Here is a 17217-nt window from a genome sequence, read left to right on the forward strand (position 1 = left end):
TTTTCTCTCTCAAAATACTAGAACCTGGGCTCATCCAATGGAGCTGAATAGCGGGAGATTCAGGACAGTTAAAAAGAACTTCACACTGTATACAATTATGGAATTTGCTACAAAATGTAGTGGTGTTCACCAATTAGGATGGCTTTAAAAGGGTATTGAAAAAAATTGAGGATAAGGCTATGAATGGCTGCTAGTCACAATACTAAATATCGCCTATGAAAACCAGTTGTTGGCAAACAAGAGCAGGCAGGCAATATCACACTCTTGTCCTGCCTGTGGGCTTCCCAAAGGCATCAAGGTTGGCCATCATGGGAAATGAATGCTTGACTAGATAGGCTTTTCACCTGATTCAACGTAACTTTTATGATGTTCTTATATAGTAGGTGACCCTGTGATACAGGATCTTTCTTCTGCAATCAAGCAGGGCTTTGTAGAATGGCCATAGTACATAAACTGTCAGCTTCATTGGCCTAGTCCATCTACCACAGTAACAGCACATAGGGAAACTATAGAATTCACTACCACAAGATGTAGAGATGTCCACCAATTTGGATGGCTTTAAAAGGGGATTAGACAAATTCCTGGAGAAGGCTATCAATGGCTACTAGTACTGACAGCTATCTGCTGCGTCCAGCATCAGAGGCAGTAAGCCTAGGTACACAAGTTGCTGGGGAATATGGGTGGGAGGGTGCTGTTGTACCAAGTCCTGCTTGTAGGTCCCTGATCAACAGCTGGTTGGCCATTGTGTGAACAGAATGGACTAGATGGACCCTTGGTCTGACCAAGCATGGCTCTTATGTTCTAACTCTGCAGTTCTCTTTAGAGAAAAGCCCAGTGTCTTCCAATTCAAAGTGAAAAATCCAAGGATGCACAGCACATAACAGTGTTTTCAATATCTCTGAAGGGGAAGTTAGGTCTCCAAATGTACTCTTTTGAAGATCCTATATGTTCTTGACTAGACCCAAGGGTGTATTGTACTAACTACAGCATTAAGAATGAAGGTTTCTTGCTTTCTTGCGGTCATGAAAAGGAAGGGAATCTCCATCACTGAACTTCACTTAGCTTATGAATATAGCCCATAGCTAAAAGTGAATTAAATTTCACCAGTGGCCTATTGTGGTAACTTCTCTCACTAGGTAAGTTCTTACCAATTCTAATTAGTGCAGTTTTGCATAATACCATCAATACTATTTTGTGTTACACTGTGTTTTGCATTCTATGACGGCAACAATGAACACCTCAATCACACATTATGACACAAAAATGAGATTCTTTTCTCAAGTTTGAACTTCAGCTGTTCCAGACTGAAATGAAACAGTAACAAAAAGAAATCCAGCCTATTGCTCTGAATTAGATGAACTGCTGTATTAAGTTGATACTAGAATAGAAGTTATATATTGTTCTTTAACAGAGGTTTCTAACCCACGAAGTTAGAAATTTCTAATACTTCTGAATTGGTGGGTGCATGGCTTTTAAATGGTAAAACCATGAATTTTTGGCACTGAAATAGTTCAGTAGCTGTCATACATCATACTCATTTTATGCTGCATAGGAGCAACATTTATATAAACATTAATGTGTGATTTCTAACTTTATGATTTAGTTGTAGAAATCAACACATACTTGTGCTTCCAGGCTTATTATGTTCAATGTACAGGTGGAAATCTATTTTTCAAAAATTGGCGATATTACAGGAGCTTGATATAGGTTAATGTTTTGTAAACTATAAAATGTGAAACCAACTCATACACATTATACTGAATTCAACAATGTTGACTATTGTAAAAGGAGCAATAAATTATCAATATTTAGGACTACTTAAGTACAAAGTTAAAGGCTAACTATTCTCAGAACTCACTAATAAATGTAAGCTATAATGATCAGAAATTTAATGCCATCAAAAAATAAGAAAAATATACAGAGCAGCATGCATATAAAGAAAAAAGCAAAGGTATAAAATATTAACATCTTACAGGTAAATTTGGGACCATATTACTTTATTTCGTCAGCACACAGGCATCCACTCCTCCCCCTAAATTTAGGGAAATAAATAGCACACAATTCTTCAAAACTTTGCTGCAATGCCCCTGAGGTGTTCCAACATTTTTAGCATTTAAAAAAAGTTGCAAAAATGAAAAGTGCTTTCTTCTGCAGACTAACGGACAAGAATGAGCGCCCTTGCTGGAACATGCGATGCACTGATTATATGAATTTAATCTCATTTTGATATACATCAAATAGCAATGTATTAAGCAGACATAATTGACACAGTGCTTTGACCATTTTAAAGTGCCAGACATAAGGGAGGGGAATGTACAACTGCTGTGTGTCTTTCACCCCTGCTTCAACCCCGTTCATAGCACTAGTAGCAACAGAAGAATTGGTGGTGTGTGGTTGTTTTTTAAACGGTGCACCTGTAGTAAGTTTTTAAAATGTGCTATGTCATTATGACATTTATTATTAATATTATTGTTTTCATTAATATTTTATCATATGGCTTTCCTCTTGTGATTTTTAAAACATTTTAAAACAGTTTCCATAGCCCAGTCTGAGGATTTACAATTTTTAGAATTACACTTCAGTTAATAAAGGAAAAAGGAGCAGAACTATTTCCCATCCTAAAACACTTTAACCTTCTTAACTGACTATTTAGTATTTTAAATGCATATCTCTTAATTAGGTGGTTATGAAGCTAAACATTTGATATCTTTATAGTTTGAACTCAATGAAATTGTACATTTTAAGCATTTATTTGTAGGTAGGGTGAGGGATTGGTTCTTTAAAGCAGAAGTTGCTATAAATTTATAAATACAAATAGTGCTTTTTCATTCATGCTTCAACAGGGTACAAACTGAATACAATGATGTTAAGGTTAAGCACCTGACATAAACAAGAGGAAGAAAATAAACTGTTTGCTGGTATAATGCTATACTCAATTGAGACATTATTATTAAGTTACTTTCACTGTTCAACACTCCCTAACTCTTCAATAGTTTTAAGGCTATATATACACACAAATGTATATTTCAAAGTTAGGGGAAAAGACAGATATAGAAAAAACGCTTCCTATAAAAAGGTATATTTTACACCTTTTTAAAAAAACTTCTAGCTACATTGCTACAACCTATTTATATATTTGTTGATTTTCCTTTGGAGGGGCATCTGCTGACTGAAAGATTAAAGAAAGGTACATATTGATCATACAATATCCTCAACTAAAAAAAGACAAAATACAAGGTGCACAAAACAGTAGTTCTGCAAATACATAAGTGATCTGAAAAGTTATTTTTGTATGTTCAGTAGGAGAAAAGTCAAGTCAAATTAGTTGTATTACTTTTATAATTTTTTTAAAAAAATTAGAATTTAATCTCAACAATTAAATATTCTGAACATGCTGTATTTCAAATCACACATACTGTTAAATCACTAGGTTTTTTTTGTTCTAAGTCAACGGGGTCATAAAAAACATACCATAAAAGGTAAGATTGTCAGGCTCTGACAAATGAGTTAAGTGGCAAGTATAAGCTTATGCGATTTCCCTCAAAGCAAAAATTCTTGAAAGAAACCCATGTAAAAAGATTATTTCATTTCTCAAAGCATATTACACTCACTAACTGGGGGAGAAAAAGTACACCCGTGCCTTGGGCAACAGGCAAGGGTTCTTCCCATTTTATAAATGGGCAACTAGTTAATAAAAAATATTTATCCACATGACATCTCATTTACAAGCATTTCAGAATATGGAGAGGGGGGAAGGAAGTACACATAATATTGTTAGATTTCTTATTTGTTAAATCAAGCTTTATTGATAAATGGAATTCAAAGTATTTTACTCGGAACAGCAGCCAACCCAGCCTATCAGGATAATAAAAAATGGTGCAGGCTCCTACTAAATATAGAAAGATATGGCCTCTTACATAACTGATAATTAATTGAAGGCAAAGATTTGCTCTTAAAAAGGTGCTAATAATCAAAGCATTTTAACCCCCATGATCTATATTTATGGTCATCTTGCACAGTTGGCGAAGCTGTCCCCTTCTTTCGCTGAACGTCTCACATATTTCAATGGGGTTTTTTTAGGCCCCACAGGAATTCGAAAACAAGGAACAATTAAAAGTTTGATGGAGAATAAACTGTATTTCAGTTATTTTCCATACCAGAGTTGCAATGATCTACCTTTATATAAAATACCCTTTAAAGAATTTCTATGCACCTCCTGAGCATTTAGCTGGCTAAGTTGCTGCTCCCAGCAATCCAGAAGCACAAAAATGAGTAGAAGGGGCTAGGTGATGGTTGCCTTGAACAACAAACCTAGCCTTTCATTTAGCCTAATGTGATGTAAAGCAGTTCATTATTAAATAAGCATTTTGTACAACCACAATTGCACTTTACAAAACAAAATCATACAACATAAAATTGCTTAGAGTCCAATTTACAACATTATGGTTTCAATATCACTTTTACAGAAGTCTGTTTTACAAAAAGAAAAGAAAAGAAAAGAAAAGGGAAAAAAAGATCAGTTCCTGGGCTAGGTGTTGGGATTGCTGTTTTCTGGTGTAGTCACTTTCGCCAACTCATCTTTTCCCTTCAAGTAAGGTTCAAGATGGATGTTACGAAGGGTCACTGTGGCATGGGTGTATTTTCCATAAGGAGGATGGATGTAAACTCCACAGCTTAGATGGCATTTACCACATATCATCGGTTGATGCAGAGTCCTTAAAGAAAAGAGAAGGAACCCTTTAAAGTCTGGAGCGCCCAAAATTACAGCAATTTCTGGATAATCCAGACTGAAAAGGGTAGATATGTCGATAATTTTAGCATTCCGGTTTTCTTTTCTTTTGTGAAGAACTTTACTCTGGGAACAACAATTTATGAGCATTTAACAAGAGACCGGATACACAAACCTACTGAGGTCAGACCTCACCTTTAAATGATTAACTTCTAAGCAGGCTATTTTCAGATGTCAGATTTAACTGTGGCTAATGATTTAACCTCAAAGTTATTCATATGTCTGGTCTTCTAGCTTTTTCAGCTTTCCTGCTGCACAAAGCTTGATCACGGCGGAAAGTAATTTTCAGTGAAATCAATGGAGCGAGTTTTCAAATTTAGGATCCAGGTACTATATTAAATAGTATTTAAATAAAATATTTTTTTCTCCAATTGCCTCTTTCTCTTAGTCGTATTCAAAGACACTGCTGGACCACATACCAGTTCTGTGAAGGTGAAGACTGGCTTGAATCACCAGATGCAAACATCAACTGATTACTACAAAAGAAGCAACAGCATTAGATGTCCACCATCTGATGTTAACTTATGACTTCATAGCCACAGTGCTGGTATGTAGTATTACTGCACCCTTTTTCAGACTTTTGAAAAGATAATGGATTTCCCCACTCTTCTGGCATTTCAAAGCAAGAACACTCCTGAGGAAAGACCAGAGACATGAGATATCCAGAAATTTTGAAGCCATGTGGAGGAAACATTGAAGAAGGGTGTACCTAGAAAAAATCATGTTTTGGAAAAATGTAATATAAGCAATTCCTGTTTTCTAATGAGCTGCATATTCATTTCAATACATTCTGTGATCGTAAAATTATATACACATACACACACACACCTTGGAACATGAAATTGCACAGATTGATATATTTATGGCATTTGAATAACTTGACCCAAAAGTACCCAAGTATCTTAGTTTTTGCCAGTTGATAAAATAGGAAAATAATTTTAAAAAATCATCACCAATCTAAGAAATAATATATTTTTATTGTCTACAGTTAAAATGGTGTTTTCTTGCAGTTAGTATTACCCATAATAGAAGAAACCATACAAAAAATTAACTATTTTATTGCATTTCTATACCACAATAAATAGCCGAAGCATCCTAAGGATAATAAAGGTGCTATCTTAGGCATGTTTATACAGAAGGAAGTCCTACAACTCCCAGCATCCCCAAACAGCATGCTGGCTAGAGCATGCTTGCCTGGCGCCAACATTGTTATCTTTCAGGCACCAGGTCAAGACTTTTCTCTTCTCCCAGGCATTTAACAGCATTTAACAACGCTAAGTTTGTTTTTTAATGGACCCGAGAACTGTTGTTTTTTTAAATGGAAACTCGTTTTTATACTGTTGTTTTTGTTTCCGATGGTTTTAAATCTTGTATGCTTTTTAATGTTTACTGTTTTAACTTTTGTGAACCGCCCAGACAGCTTCGGCTGTGGGGCGGTATATAAATGTAATAAATAAATAAATAAAAATAAATAAATCTGAGAAGTATAGGACTTATTTCTGTCTAGTCATGCATAGGATAGGATAGTAGCCTTAGATGACTGTACAAGCAATGATTCCACTTTCGAACAGCTACCACCTCAGCTGATTTGCGGGATGGTTACAACAGATAGGATTGTTTAGATTAGAAAAAAGGAGGCTAAGTAAGGAGAGACATGATAGAAGTACACAAAATTATGCATGGTGTGAAGAATGTGGATAGAGACATTTTTCTCCCTCTTCATAATACTAGAACCCAGGTCATCCCATGAAGCTGATTCGTGGGAGATTCAGGGCAGATAAAAGGAAGTCCTTCTTCACACAGTGCATAAACTATGGAATTCACTACCACAAGATGTAGTGATGGCGACCAACTTGGATGTCTTTAAAATTGGATAACACAAATTCATGGAGTATAAGGCTATCGATGGCTACTAGTCCTAACGGCTAAGTGCAAACTCTAGTATCAGAGCCAGCAAGCCTATGTATACTAGTTGCTGGGGAACATGGGTGGGAACTTGCTGTTGCACCATCTCCTACTTGTAGGTCCCTGGTCGATAGCTGGTTGGCCACTGTGTGAACAGAGTGCTGGACTAGATGGACCCTTGGTCTGATCCAGCATGGCTATTCTTATGTCCTTAGATACAAAGCTTCTGCTTTATTAACCATGGCTTGTATTGTCTGAACCAGCCTTCCTCAACTTGTGGGGGTGCACTCACCCATGTAGGATGAATTCTGGTACACAAATCTATCCTGCATAGCCTTTATCTCCTCACAGCTGCCAGCCCCACTATTAGCTTGTTCCTTTTGCTCCACCAATTCTTCTCTCTTTCATACTCTTTATAGTCTAAGTAAAGTGTTCAAAATTCAACGAACAAATAACACCAGAACATATGTTTGCACTGCACTAGAAGTATGCCACCTTGAAGCAAAATTCGGGAGGCCTTGCTGGAAATATGCATTGCCAGGTGTATGTGCCACAAATCGAAAAGAATCTAGTTTTGAGTAATTGTAGACTTTTCAACCAGTCCCTTCTACCACCCCGAATAAACCCTAACCTGACAACTAGGTTCTTTTCAGTTGCCATAAATTGTATACATGATGAAAACAGAGCTAAGAATGCTTCCACTGCCTCTCAAAGAACGGAAGGGAAAAGGGCAATGTGCATGTATTATGTGTAATGAGCCTCAAGCACATAGGAATAAAGTGCATGCCCATGTTTGAGAGAGAGGAAAGAAGGGAAGAGTGAGGGAAAAAAGTATGAAAGGGAACAGGGAGAATGTGAAAAGGAAATAAACAACGAAACAAGAAAAAAACAGTATTAGTCAGACAGCACTGCAACATGGCTTACATTCTAGTAATTGATAATGCAGTTAGGGAAATCAGAAAATTTTGTGCAGTGAGCTTCAATTTCTGATGTGATGAGATGTGGGGGGAGCTAATCTCATGTCCACTAAGTGCTAAAGCCACACAGCAACAAGGTCTTACTGACCTGAGTTTATTCTGAGCTGCACTGTGGCATGGCAAAGCAGACCCCAATTCCACATTCAACAACCATTGCTGCTCACAAGGAACAAAATGTTTCTTACTTCAAGCATTTTCACAGCTCTGATTTCAAATTAAAGACAGCTAATTTTCTCATTGTCTGTGTGAATTCTCTCAGCACCAACGATGAACAGAGATCTCTCAAATCTAAATGTTGGTTTTGTTATATGAACATAATATATTTTAAGAAATGACGAATAACCTTTCAATCAATCAGGGTTATTTAAATGGGTAGTAAGGACAGGCTGGCTGGATAGCACCAATACTCACAGCATCATCATTTCTATAAGGATTCAGTCTGTTATAAACTGCTTCAATCACACTCCGCCTAAAGCAAAGAAAAAGGGGGGTTAAAGGTTAGCATTTCCCAAAAACTAAGTATAATTTGAAAACAGTTGCTTAAAATGGATATACTTTGAAAAGAGCATCTTATCATGCAGTATTATTTATTGTTAGTAACATGCCTATCTATTTATGAAAATTGCATGCCACTTTTCTGCCAAATGGCATTCAAGCCAGCTTACCAAAATGTTATAAAATCATAGTAAAAGAAAAGAGTAGACAGAATAAAACCATACCATTATCCAAAAATAGATCAAAGGTACAATTAACAAATTCAGCAGCAATGAAGACATCAGGAGGGAGGGATTTCCCACGTGCCATTACATTTCTGCCTATGAAATTCTTACTTTGTGGTATTTTTTTTACTGTATTTTTATTTTTTATTTTAAATTACTACAGTTGTGAAAAGCCAGAAGCCTTGGGTCCCTGTATTGACAAATGACAATCCTTATGGAAATAGGCCAGTGGCTAGATATAATTTAAAGCAGTGGTTCCCATTTGGTGGTCCATGGACCCCAGGGGTTCCACATAACCCACTCAGGGGGTCTGTGGCATCATTCACATATTAGCTCTGCAAGGTCCGCACTTTAATAAAAGAAAATACGGCTTCTCCCACGCTCTGTTTGCTTCAGCGGTGACATCATGTGCGAAAGCACCTGTGTGATTTAGCTACTAGCTTCAGAGATTCCTTCCCTGCACCTAATCCTGAAAACTCATGGAGAAGGAATCCTTTTGAACGTGGTGATATGCAACTAACAACTCTGTCTGCGGAAGAGCAAGATGCACTTGCTGACGTGACTTGTGATGGTTCATTGAAATCATTTTTCAAAGAATATAGACTGGACCAATTCTGGGTGAAGGTTTTTCCTGATTATAAGAAGTTAGGTGAAAAAGCTTTGAAACATCTAGTTCCCTTTTGTTCCATATATCTTTGTTAACAAACATTTTCGACATTTTGTTATATTAAGAACAAGCACAGACATCAGCTCGATGTTGATCCAGATTTGAGATTAAAAGTAGGAAATACTGAACTGGATGTGGAAGGGATTGTTCAGGACAAAAAGAGGCATGATTTCTCCCATCACATTTAGGTTTAGTAGCTAGCTGCTAGACATGTCATAATTTGTTCAATTGTAAACTAGACCTTAGTAAAATTAAATTCATCTTTATATTCCTAACTAAATCATTGTCATTTTTACGTGGTAATATCACAAATTTTATGGTCTGTTTTTAGTATACCTAAAATCCTTTGATTAGGGGCTATCCCTTATTTTCTCCAAAAAATTGCTTCGCACAGGTAACTACCATACAGATAACAAAATTTTTGAAAGTAAGGGGTCCATGGTTTGGCATTTGAAAAACAAGGGGTCCGCAGTACTTAGCTAATTGGGAACCACTGGTTTAGGGGATAAACAACTGTACAATTAACCCAACAACAAACCATGGTTTAATCCCCTAAACAACTCATCGGTCCAGGTTCACATGGGCCCTCAAATGCTGTTTATAGAAACCAGAAGCAACTCACACTCAGCATATATCCCCGTAAATCATTTTATTATTTTCATTTTAACCCTGTTTTCTATGTAAAAATAAATTCAATTTATATTCACTTATAATTCAATTTATAACATTTATAGCTTCCCTGAGTTTATTCAAAAGTTTAAAAGCATCAAAATCAAAGTTTATCAAATTGCAATTAAGCTAAAATTATAGCACAGTTTAAAACAGATTAAAAAAGCAGAAGCATTAAAAATACAGTTCAAAAAGCAGTGCCTAAAAGGTGAGTGCTGATGGGACCAAGCAACTTTGTTAGGCAGAGCATTCCACTGACTGAGTTCACACAACACGATAACCCCATACACAAGGCTGACTATAGTTGAGAGTGGGTTGCTGTTGATCCATGGGTTGTTGTGTTGTCTGAGGTCCTGATGATATAGTATCAGAGGTTCTGCTAATTGCTTTACAGAGAACATTTTGATCTCATATTTGACCTAAATACCATAAAAGGTAGAAAATATTTTATCTTATATTTATTTTTTATATATATGTTCCATTGTCGAAATTATCAAAGATAATCCATCTCTAAGGTTTCATGCTCAATGAGATGATTTATAAATCAAGAAAGGCAAGTATGAATTTGGTGAAACTGCAAAGAAACAAAACCGGTATTAAATGTACCAAATATAAAACTGTTTTGTTAACTTAAAAGCATATTAATCCAAATATCAAAACTCTCACAATCTTATAATTCAAGATATAAAAGCAATTAATATTTAAGAACTTCTGTTAAAGGATGAGGCCACCCTTAAAAATAGCGTGACCTTTCTTCAGCTGTGATATGACACAGGTTTACTTTTAATTTTAGCATCCACCTCCCAGTCTGTCACAGAGTATTACACATGCCATCATTTCCTTATTTAACATAATCCCAAATTTGAAAGAGATGGTTAGGGTGAATACTGGTAAGCCCCTTCGAAAATGGGTTTCCGTTGCCTTTTAAGAATGGCCTTATGAAAAAGTATGTGTTAATTTAAAATCAAAAGCAGATTTACACTGGTGTAAACTCACTTGCTTGCCAATTCACCCCCTGGTGGAAGGTTTGGGATGCTCTCCGTTTGTAATGTACGCATGACGTGGACTAAGTCTGGCACTCCTTCACCCTGCTTCTTTATGATCTCTGGGAATCAGAAGTACTTTCTTTGTAAATTCAGTCGAAAAGCAATTGAAAAAATTGTAACATTCAGTTTTATCACAGACAGACTAAGGTTTCAATGACTTCAGTAACCTAACAAAATAGTGGGGAAGGAGAAGAAAACTCTATGAAACATCCTTGTGTTACATTAGTTCTTCCAAGATTTTTCCTATGAGTAAAATTTCAGAAACATACAACATATTAATTTGATTAAGTCATTGTCCAAAAAATATTCAGAGTTTTGATGCTCTTACGGTATTCCAAAGGAGCTTGTGCTACAAGAGCACTGAGATCTTGGCTGCTTAAATTGCTTGGGAGGAAAACAAATTAGTTATAAATAGACTTCAGAGATAAACATAACTATCATTTTTAGCCAATGAAAATTACAAAAGAGCACTTTAAGTCCCTTTTATAAATTGAAGTATTAAAATATGACTGACATGGTACCAAGCAGAGGCTTTAAACAAAAATAGTGTTGCGAAATGTCAACATTTGCATCCCATCATAAAGTTATGTGGCGATAAGGCTCAAGCATATTCACACAAATACTTAAGCCCTATTGTATCGTTAGAACAGCCAAGGATCTGATTTTAGCTACAACCCTGTTGTTGTATTTTAAGTAATACTTCAAAACTGAATGCATTAACTAAAAAATTCTCAATCCAGTTTGAAGTCCATAGCAGAGAATCTACATTATTCATAGTACATCAGGTACGAAGATTTTAAATTCTCAGTAATTTAACCTAAGCAATCTTACAGCTGATTTTCAAAAATGTTTTACGTTCCCAACTCAACTGCTTGTACGCTTAAAATAGCCATTTTAAAAAAGATTTCACAATAGTAACTATAAGAACTGACAATACTTGGATATTAAGAATTTGCCTCACAAGTGAGGCCAGTGATCTGCTTAGCCCAGCCCAGCACTGTGTCCACTGACGGGCAGTGGCTGCCCAAGGTCTCAGGCTGAGGCAGCTCTGTGCCTTTCTACTGAGATTCTTTAACTGAAGCTATTAAAGGGATCAAATCTTTTCCTTGCACAGATTTTTTTTCTTGCAATGTGTTAGACACCTCAGAATATTACAAGGGATGTTAATAGGAGCCATTAATAAAGCACACTTTAAATCAAGATAATATTTTGGACTGTGGGCTAGCACATTGGAGTAAGATTTCGGGGGGAAAATCCTGAAAAAAAGACTGTGATGAGAAGTGCTGTTTTCCCAAAGTAAATATTAATGTCAGTGCTCCACCCCAAATGAAATGAGTATTACCAAATAAAACTTTTGTAACCTGCACCAGTGGGCTACATGAAAACCACTTGAAACAAAAACACAGCTGGCAAAATAATTTTGGGAAGTATGAGAACAGAGTTTCAGTAACTTTTTAGTTGCAGCAAGTTGCAGCCAATTTGTAGACTACTGTATAGCAGCTGATAGGAAGCACACTAGAAAAAGTTTAAGTAGCTTGGTATCAAATTGGCAGGACATTAAATTTAACCCTCGAACTGGTCCCCACTTCCGGCTAAAAAGAAGGAATCATTAATAGTGACCGGGACCTAAAGAGCTGCTTAGGCATACAAAAGGGGCTTGTGCTAGCCCAGTGAAATCATTGCCTCCCCTCCTCTTTTAAACAGCTGTCCCTATCTCAGGTTCAAAAGCACTTTGCTGTGTGGCATGGAGAGCTGCTGCTGGGAGCGCGGGAAGAATCCCCTTGGGATCATAGCACTAGTTACACAGTTTTTCGGATCCTGGACAGTAGTTTGAAGCAAATACTTGACTGAGACTGATAATCTTTTAAATATGAAGTACTAGGGCCAGAATTTGTATTTCATCATCTATTATTTAGGACAAAGACTACTAATACTGAAAACTGAATAAAGAGCAAAGATCTCAGATTTGTTTTGTCAAGTTCTTTTATTGTGAATTGTGAACAACTAGTATATTCTACATCATTCTAATGCTATGTTATTTTTGTACAAAAATAAAAGGGATTTAAATTTACCTGAACTACACAGTTCCATGACCTACAGCTGCAGTACATTTGAAATACATTCTCCACTAAAATACATTTATACTCAATAGAGAGGTTTGTACAATCCACAAATAATTTATGGAACAAATAGAACCACGCTACTGGTCTTTATGTTGTAATATCTTGTATCAATGCATATTGCAGCTTCTTCTCATTAACTTAAACATCTCAAACTGTGGCACAAGAAGATTAATGAAAGACAGATGAAAAGTTTTAAAATGTAGCCACTTTAAAACAACTGCTCTTAACTAAAAGGTGGATGTGGTTTTAAAAGTCTGAGAAACATTCTATATTTTATAGTTTGGGGAGAATGTTATTGCAGCCAAAGATCAGCTTATCCCCTTTTCTAAGTGAGAGAAAACATCTAGACATTGGTGTTTTACTGAAGATACGTAGTCTATACCACACTTAGGTTGTTCAAACTCAATGAATTCCTCGAAACACAGACACTTAAATCGATATATTTATTCAACATATATGCATTACAAAATGTATTCCAAAACATGGTTTTCCTCCCTAATCCTTAAAGTGCTGCACCTGTGTCCCAACTAAAATCAATGGAGCAGTTTAAGATTGTAATCTTAGTAACACACGTTTAAAGGGGCTTGTTGTAAATTAGAATTGGACCAATCCCATTATCTGTAATGCTAAAAGAACATGCTGGAATAAAGCAACATCTGCAGTTTGCACTGGAAGGTGTAGGTGGCATAAATATCATTTACCATACAATTCCCACTGAAATTGATCAACATGGGTATAAAATATATTAGAACAGAGGATAAAGACTTTGGTTTTGCTATATCTTCTTCTAACTTAATCAACCCAGCATAGCAATGAATAAACTTGATTTTTTTCCGGAACACTGGGCCAAAAGTATGAATCCCAAATCTGAGAAATCCGAGAAATATACTGTATTTATAATCTTACTACTTGCTTTACTAATTCTCAGTAAGTAGCCTATTTTGAAACAGTTTTAAAGTTTCTTTTTATTTCAATGTGAGCAATGCCATATAAAATTTCTTACCAGTTTTTTAAAAAACATGCACATTTTAAAATTAAAATTCAAGCTTTAAAAATACTACTTCTGGTATTTTAGGCAGATACCACAAGTACATTATTAATGGCATTTCTGAATGATTCAATTACATGATCATGTATATTTTCCTATGAAACAAGAACAGGTATTAACCAGAATATAGCCTTCCTCAGACAACATGGGGCAGATACGCAGGTTTCAGTGCATTCTTGACAGAATTTCCAGTTCAGAAGTTGTTCCCCAAATGCCTAAATGGCTCTTCAGCACCTCCCAGATTTAAAAAGTAGGGAATTTTAAAGAGTAATTAATTCTGTGGGGGATTCAATAGGAAACATTTCAAAACATTGAAGTACGCTCACACTGCCCTTTGGATCACAGAATTTATTCATATATTGCATAACCAGTTCCACTTACTTAAAGTAAGAACAAGTCGCATGTATAAATATGGATTTGTTACACATAGCATTTATATGGTTTCAATCATATTGGCTGATATCCAAAAAAGCTTGTGCATGCAAAGTGCTTCCACACATATCCAGAGGAGATTAGATGACTTTCCTTTCTGGCTGTAGCTCCTCATACTTTAACAAACACTGCTCTGGAGGACACTGTTCTTCAGAAGCAACTTTTCAGGAAGTGTACGGAACTGTAAGAGGGGGAAAAGCCCTGGTGCACTTTCGTTACACTACCAATAGCCCTTTGAATCCCAGACACTAAATGCAATTTTAAAGTTTAAAGACAAGGAAAAACTGTCACATGTGGACAAACACAAAAATAAAAACATTATTTTCTAATGCCTGTCCATATTTTATCCATTAAATTTGGATAAATCTGTCACTGGTTCATTGCAGGCAACCCTTAACCAGAGTTAAGGAAACAGGTAGCAGGTTGTATTATATCCAACCTTCTATGTATCTCACATTTTTGCATCCACGGAATGCAACTCTTAAACATGAAATATAAGCAGCCACTATTTGCATTTCCCCCAGCGTAAAGAGCATAAGCGATAAGTACTGAATTTAATAATAATAATAATAATAATAATAATAATAATAATAATAATAATCTTATGCATTATCTTGTTGAAATTTTTACAACCACCCAGTAAGGTAGATCAGTTTTATAGTCCCCCTTTTGAAGGTGGGGGTGTAAGGAGAAGATCAAGAAAAAGTGGCTTGCATAAGGTCACCCAGGGAGTTCATAGGAAAAATGAGATTTGAACCAAAGACTGATTGATTCATAGGCCATAGCTATACCACAGGGAATCCCGGGAGCAGGCAGGGACGACCCCTCCATTTGCCTGGGATAATCCTTAGGTCTAGCTAAGGCCCTAGTCTCCTAGCATATACTACAGCAGCACTCAATGAACAGACTAATGAGTCAGTTTAAGGTTAAGACAACAAACCATTAACAGTCAGGCACCTGCTATATTTGATGCAGTTTGCTAGCTTTTATAAAACAAAACAAAACAATAAAGTGCATGAGATACAGCAGACCCAAAATATCTCATACAAGTGCATGATATTGATGTTTCCAGGAACTTAAGATGTAATCACCTTAAGCTTAGATCCATAACACAATTTTATTAGTACATCTATTTTAGAAGTCTAGTGAATTTGTATTAAATCTAATGTTCAAAGTAAGGGATTTCTATATTCAGGACATAGATATGTATTCATAGTAGTGTTACTTTACAAGTTGCAATTCAAATCCGTACTTACTAGTAAGTTAGCCCTGCAGAACATACTGGGGCTTACTTCTGTGTAAACATGCACAGGATTGCACTGCACATGTTCAAAGGCACTATAATATACAGATTGTGACATACCTCTTTAATCCATGTTTCAACCAGAATCAGTTTTGAACCATATGGTACAAAATTACCAGATTAAAACTGTATACGGCTATACTGACTTCAAAATTACTCTTACACAGCTGTAACAGATGTTGATCAACTATTCCCTTAAATATAATTGTGCTATGATGGCTACCTGTCTTCTGAGTAACCTAGATCTGAAACCATTTACAGCCTAAATTAATTGCTGGTAACAGTCCTGTCATAAATGTTATACTCAAACCTTTACCTATTGTAAGCAGATTTGTCAACGAAACCTATTTTGATAGGACATACTACACACACATATCCAAAAAGGCAACAAAAGTACCTTTAAAAGTGAGGTGGAAGCTAAACATCCTATGGCACTTAAGGATTTGATTTAAAAAAAGCATATAGACATTTAGTACTTGGCTGTTGGGCTTTTGTTTAGAAATGAAGTTACTTATTTTTTTTTAAAAGAGCCACCTTCTACTCTGCTTTCCAGGAACTTGTCCAGTTCTGCCTCTTTCTTCACTGCCTCTGGTAATACCTTTGGTGCATTTGGAAAACAGATCAGTATCACACTCATGTTGTCTCGGCTTCCCTGGAAAGGAGGGGGGAAAAGAGAGTTCAGATGAAGTTCTATTTTCCAGCATATTATTCACAAGTCTGATAAACTTTCTCTTCATATCCATACAAAAAGTGCTACTAATCACAAATCCACAGTGTTTTCTCACTACTTCTATATGTGGGAATAGAAATCCATTTGCTTATATCACACTTCTAGAGTCCTGATTCAACACAATCACTTCTTTGTTTCAATTTCAACGGATTACAACTGCAGCACTAGTGAAACAAAACATACACTGCCTCGGGGATTAAACCCCCAGCCCCAACCTTCTTGTATATTTTTAATGAAAGTGAAACTTAATGAAATGAAGAACAAATGGATGGTTTAGTTAAGCGGTGAAACAGAGGCAGTTGTTCTGTTTGATCATCAACAGGCTCATTTATGCCTAAACCCACCTGACCTTTTTTTAAAAAAATTGAAAGCTACCCTATGTTAAAGTTATAGCAGAGGAATAATGGTGAAGAGTCTGGCTTAGACTCAAATCCTTTCCCCTCTGGCCAGTTTTCCACTCAAACTACCCCCAACCACTGTTTTCCTCTAATGGCGAGGAAGTATAGTAGTGGTTACCTTTTCACCTAGGGGTGGTGAAGCAGTTGGGTGGGTGGGTGCAGATTATCACTATTATTAATAATTGCAAAAAGTGGCCAGAGCATAAGAATTAAACAGCCTCTGCCCCACAACTATTCCTCCTCGAATTATTCAGCCTCCCAAGGCTGTCAAACATGTAAAATTGAAATGGGCTTTGAATAGGCTCATGCTATTAATTTTAAGGAAACGGTGACACTTAAGATATAATCGTTCCTTTAAATACAACATCCATGTTTATACTGGCATGTGTAATATCCCCCTAAGATTTTTAT

At 36.1% G+C, this 17217-nt stretch overlaps 1 protein-coding gene across 1 annotated transcript in view; it reads right to left on the minus strand.

Moving 5' to 3' along the window:
* Positions 1–2731: 2731 nt before the first annotated feature.
* The window catches only part of PPM1A (protein phosphatase, Mg2+/Mn2+ dependent 1A), a 41867-nt gene continuing 27381 nt past the window's right edge, over positions 2732–17217 (minus strand). Inside the window, exons 3-6 of the mRNA XM_063118164.1 lie at positions 16213–16330; positions 10723–10831; positions 8083–8140; positions 2732–4715 (exon numbers count right to left, since the gene is read on the minus strand). Of these exons, the coding sequence (XP_062974234.1) occupies positions 4686–4715; positions 8083–8140; positions 10723–10831; positions 16213–16330 (315 nt within the window). The 3' untranslated portion in view covers positions 2732–4685. The remainder of the gene's footprint in view (positions 4716–8082; positions 8141–10722; positions 10832–16212; positions 16331–17217) is intronic.

This window comes from Elgaria multicarinata, chromosome 2 (assembly GCF_023053635.1).
Source record: "Elgaria multicarinata webbii isolate HBS135686 ecotype San Diego chromosome 2, rElgMul1.1.pri, whole genome shotgun sequence".
Classification (NCBI taxonomy): domain Eukaryota; kingdom Metazoa; phylum Chordata; class Lepidosauria; order Squamata; family Anguidae; genus Elgaria; species Elgaria multicarinata.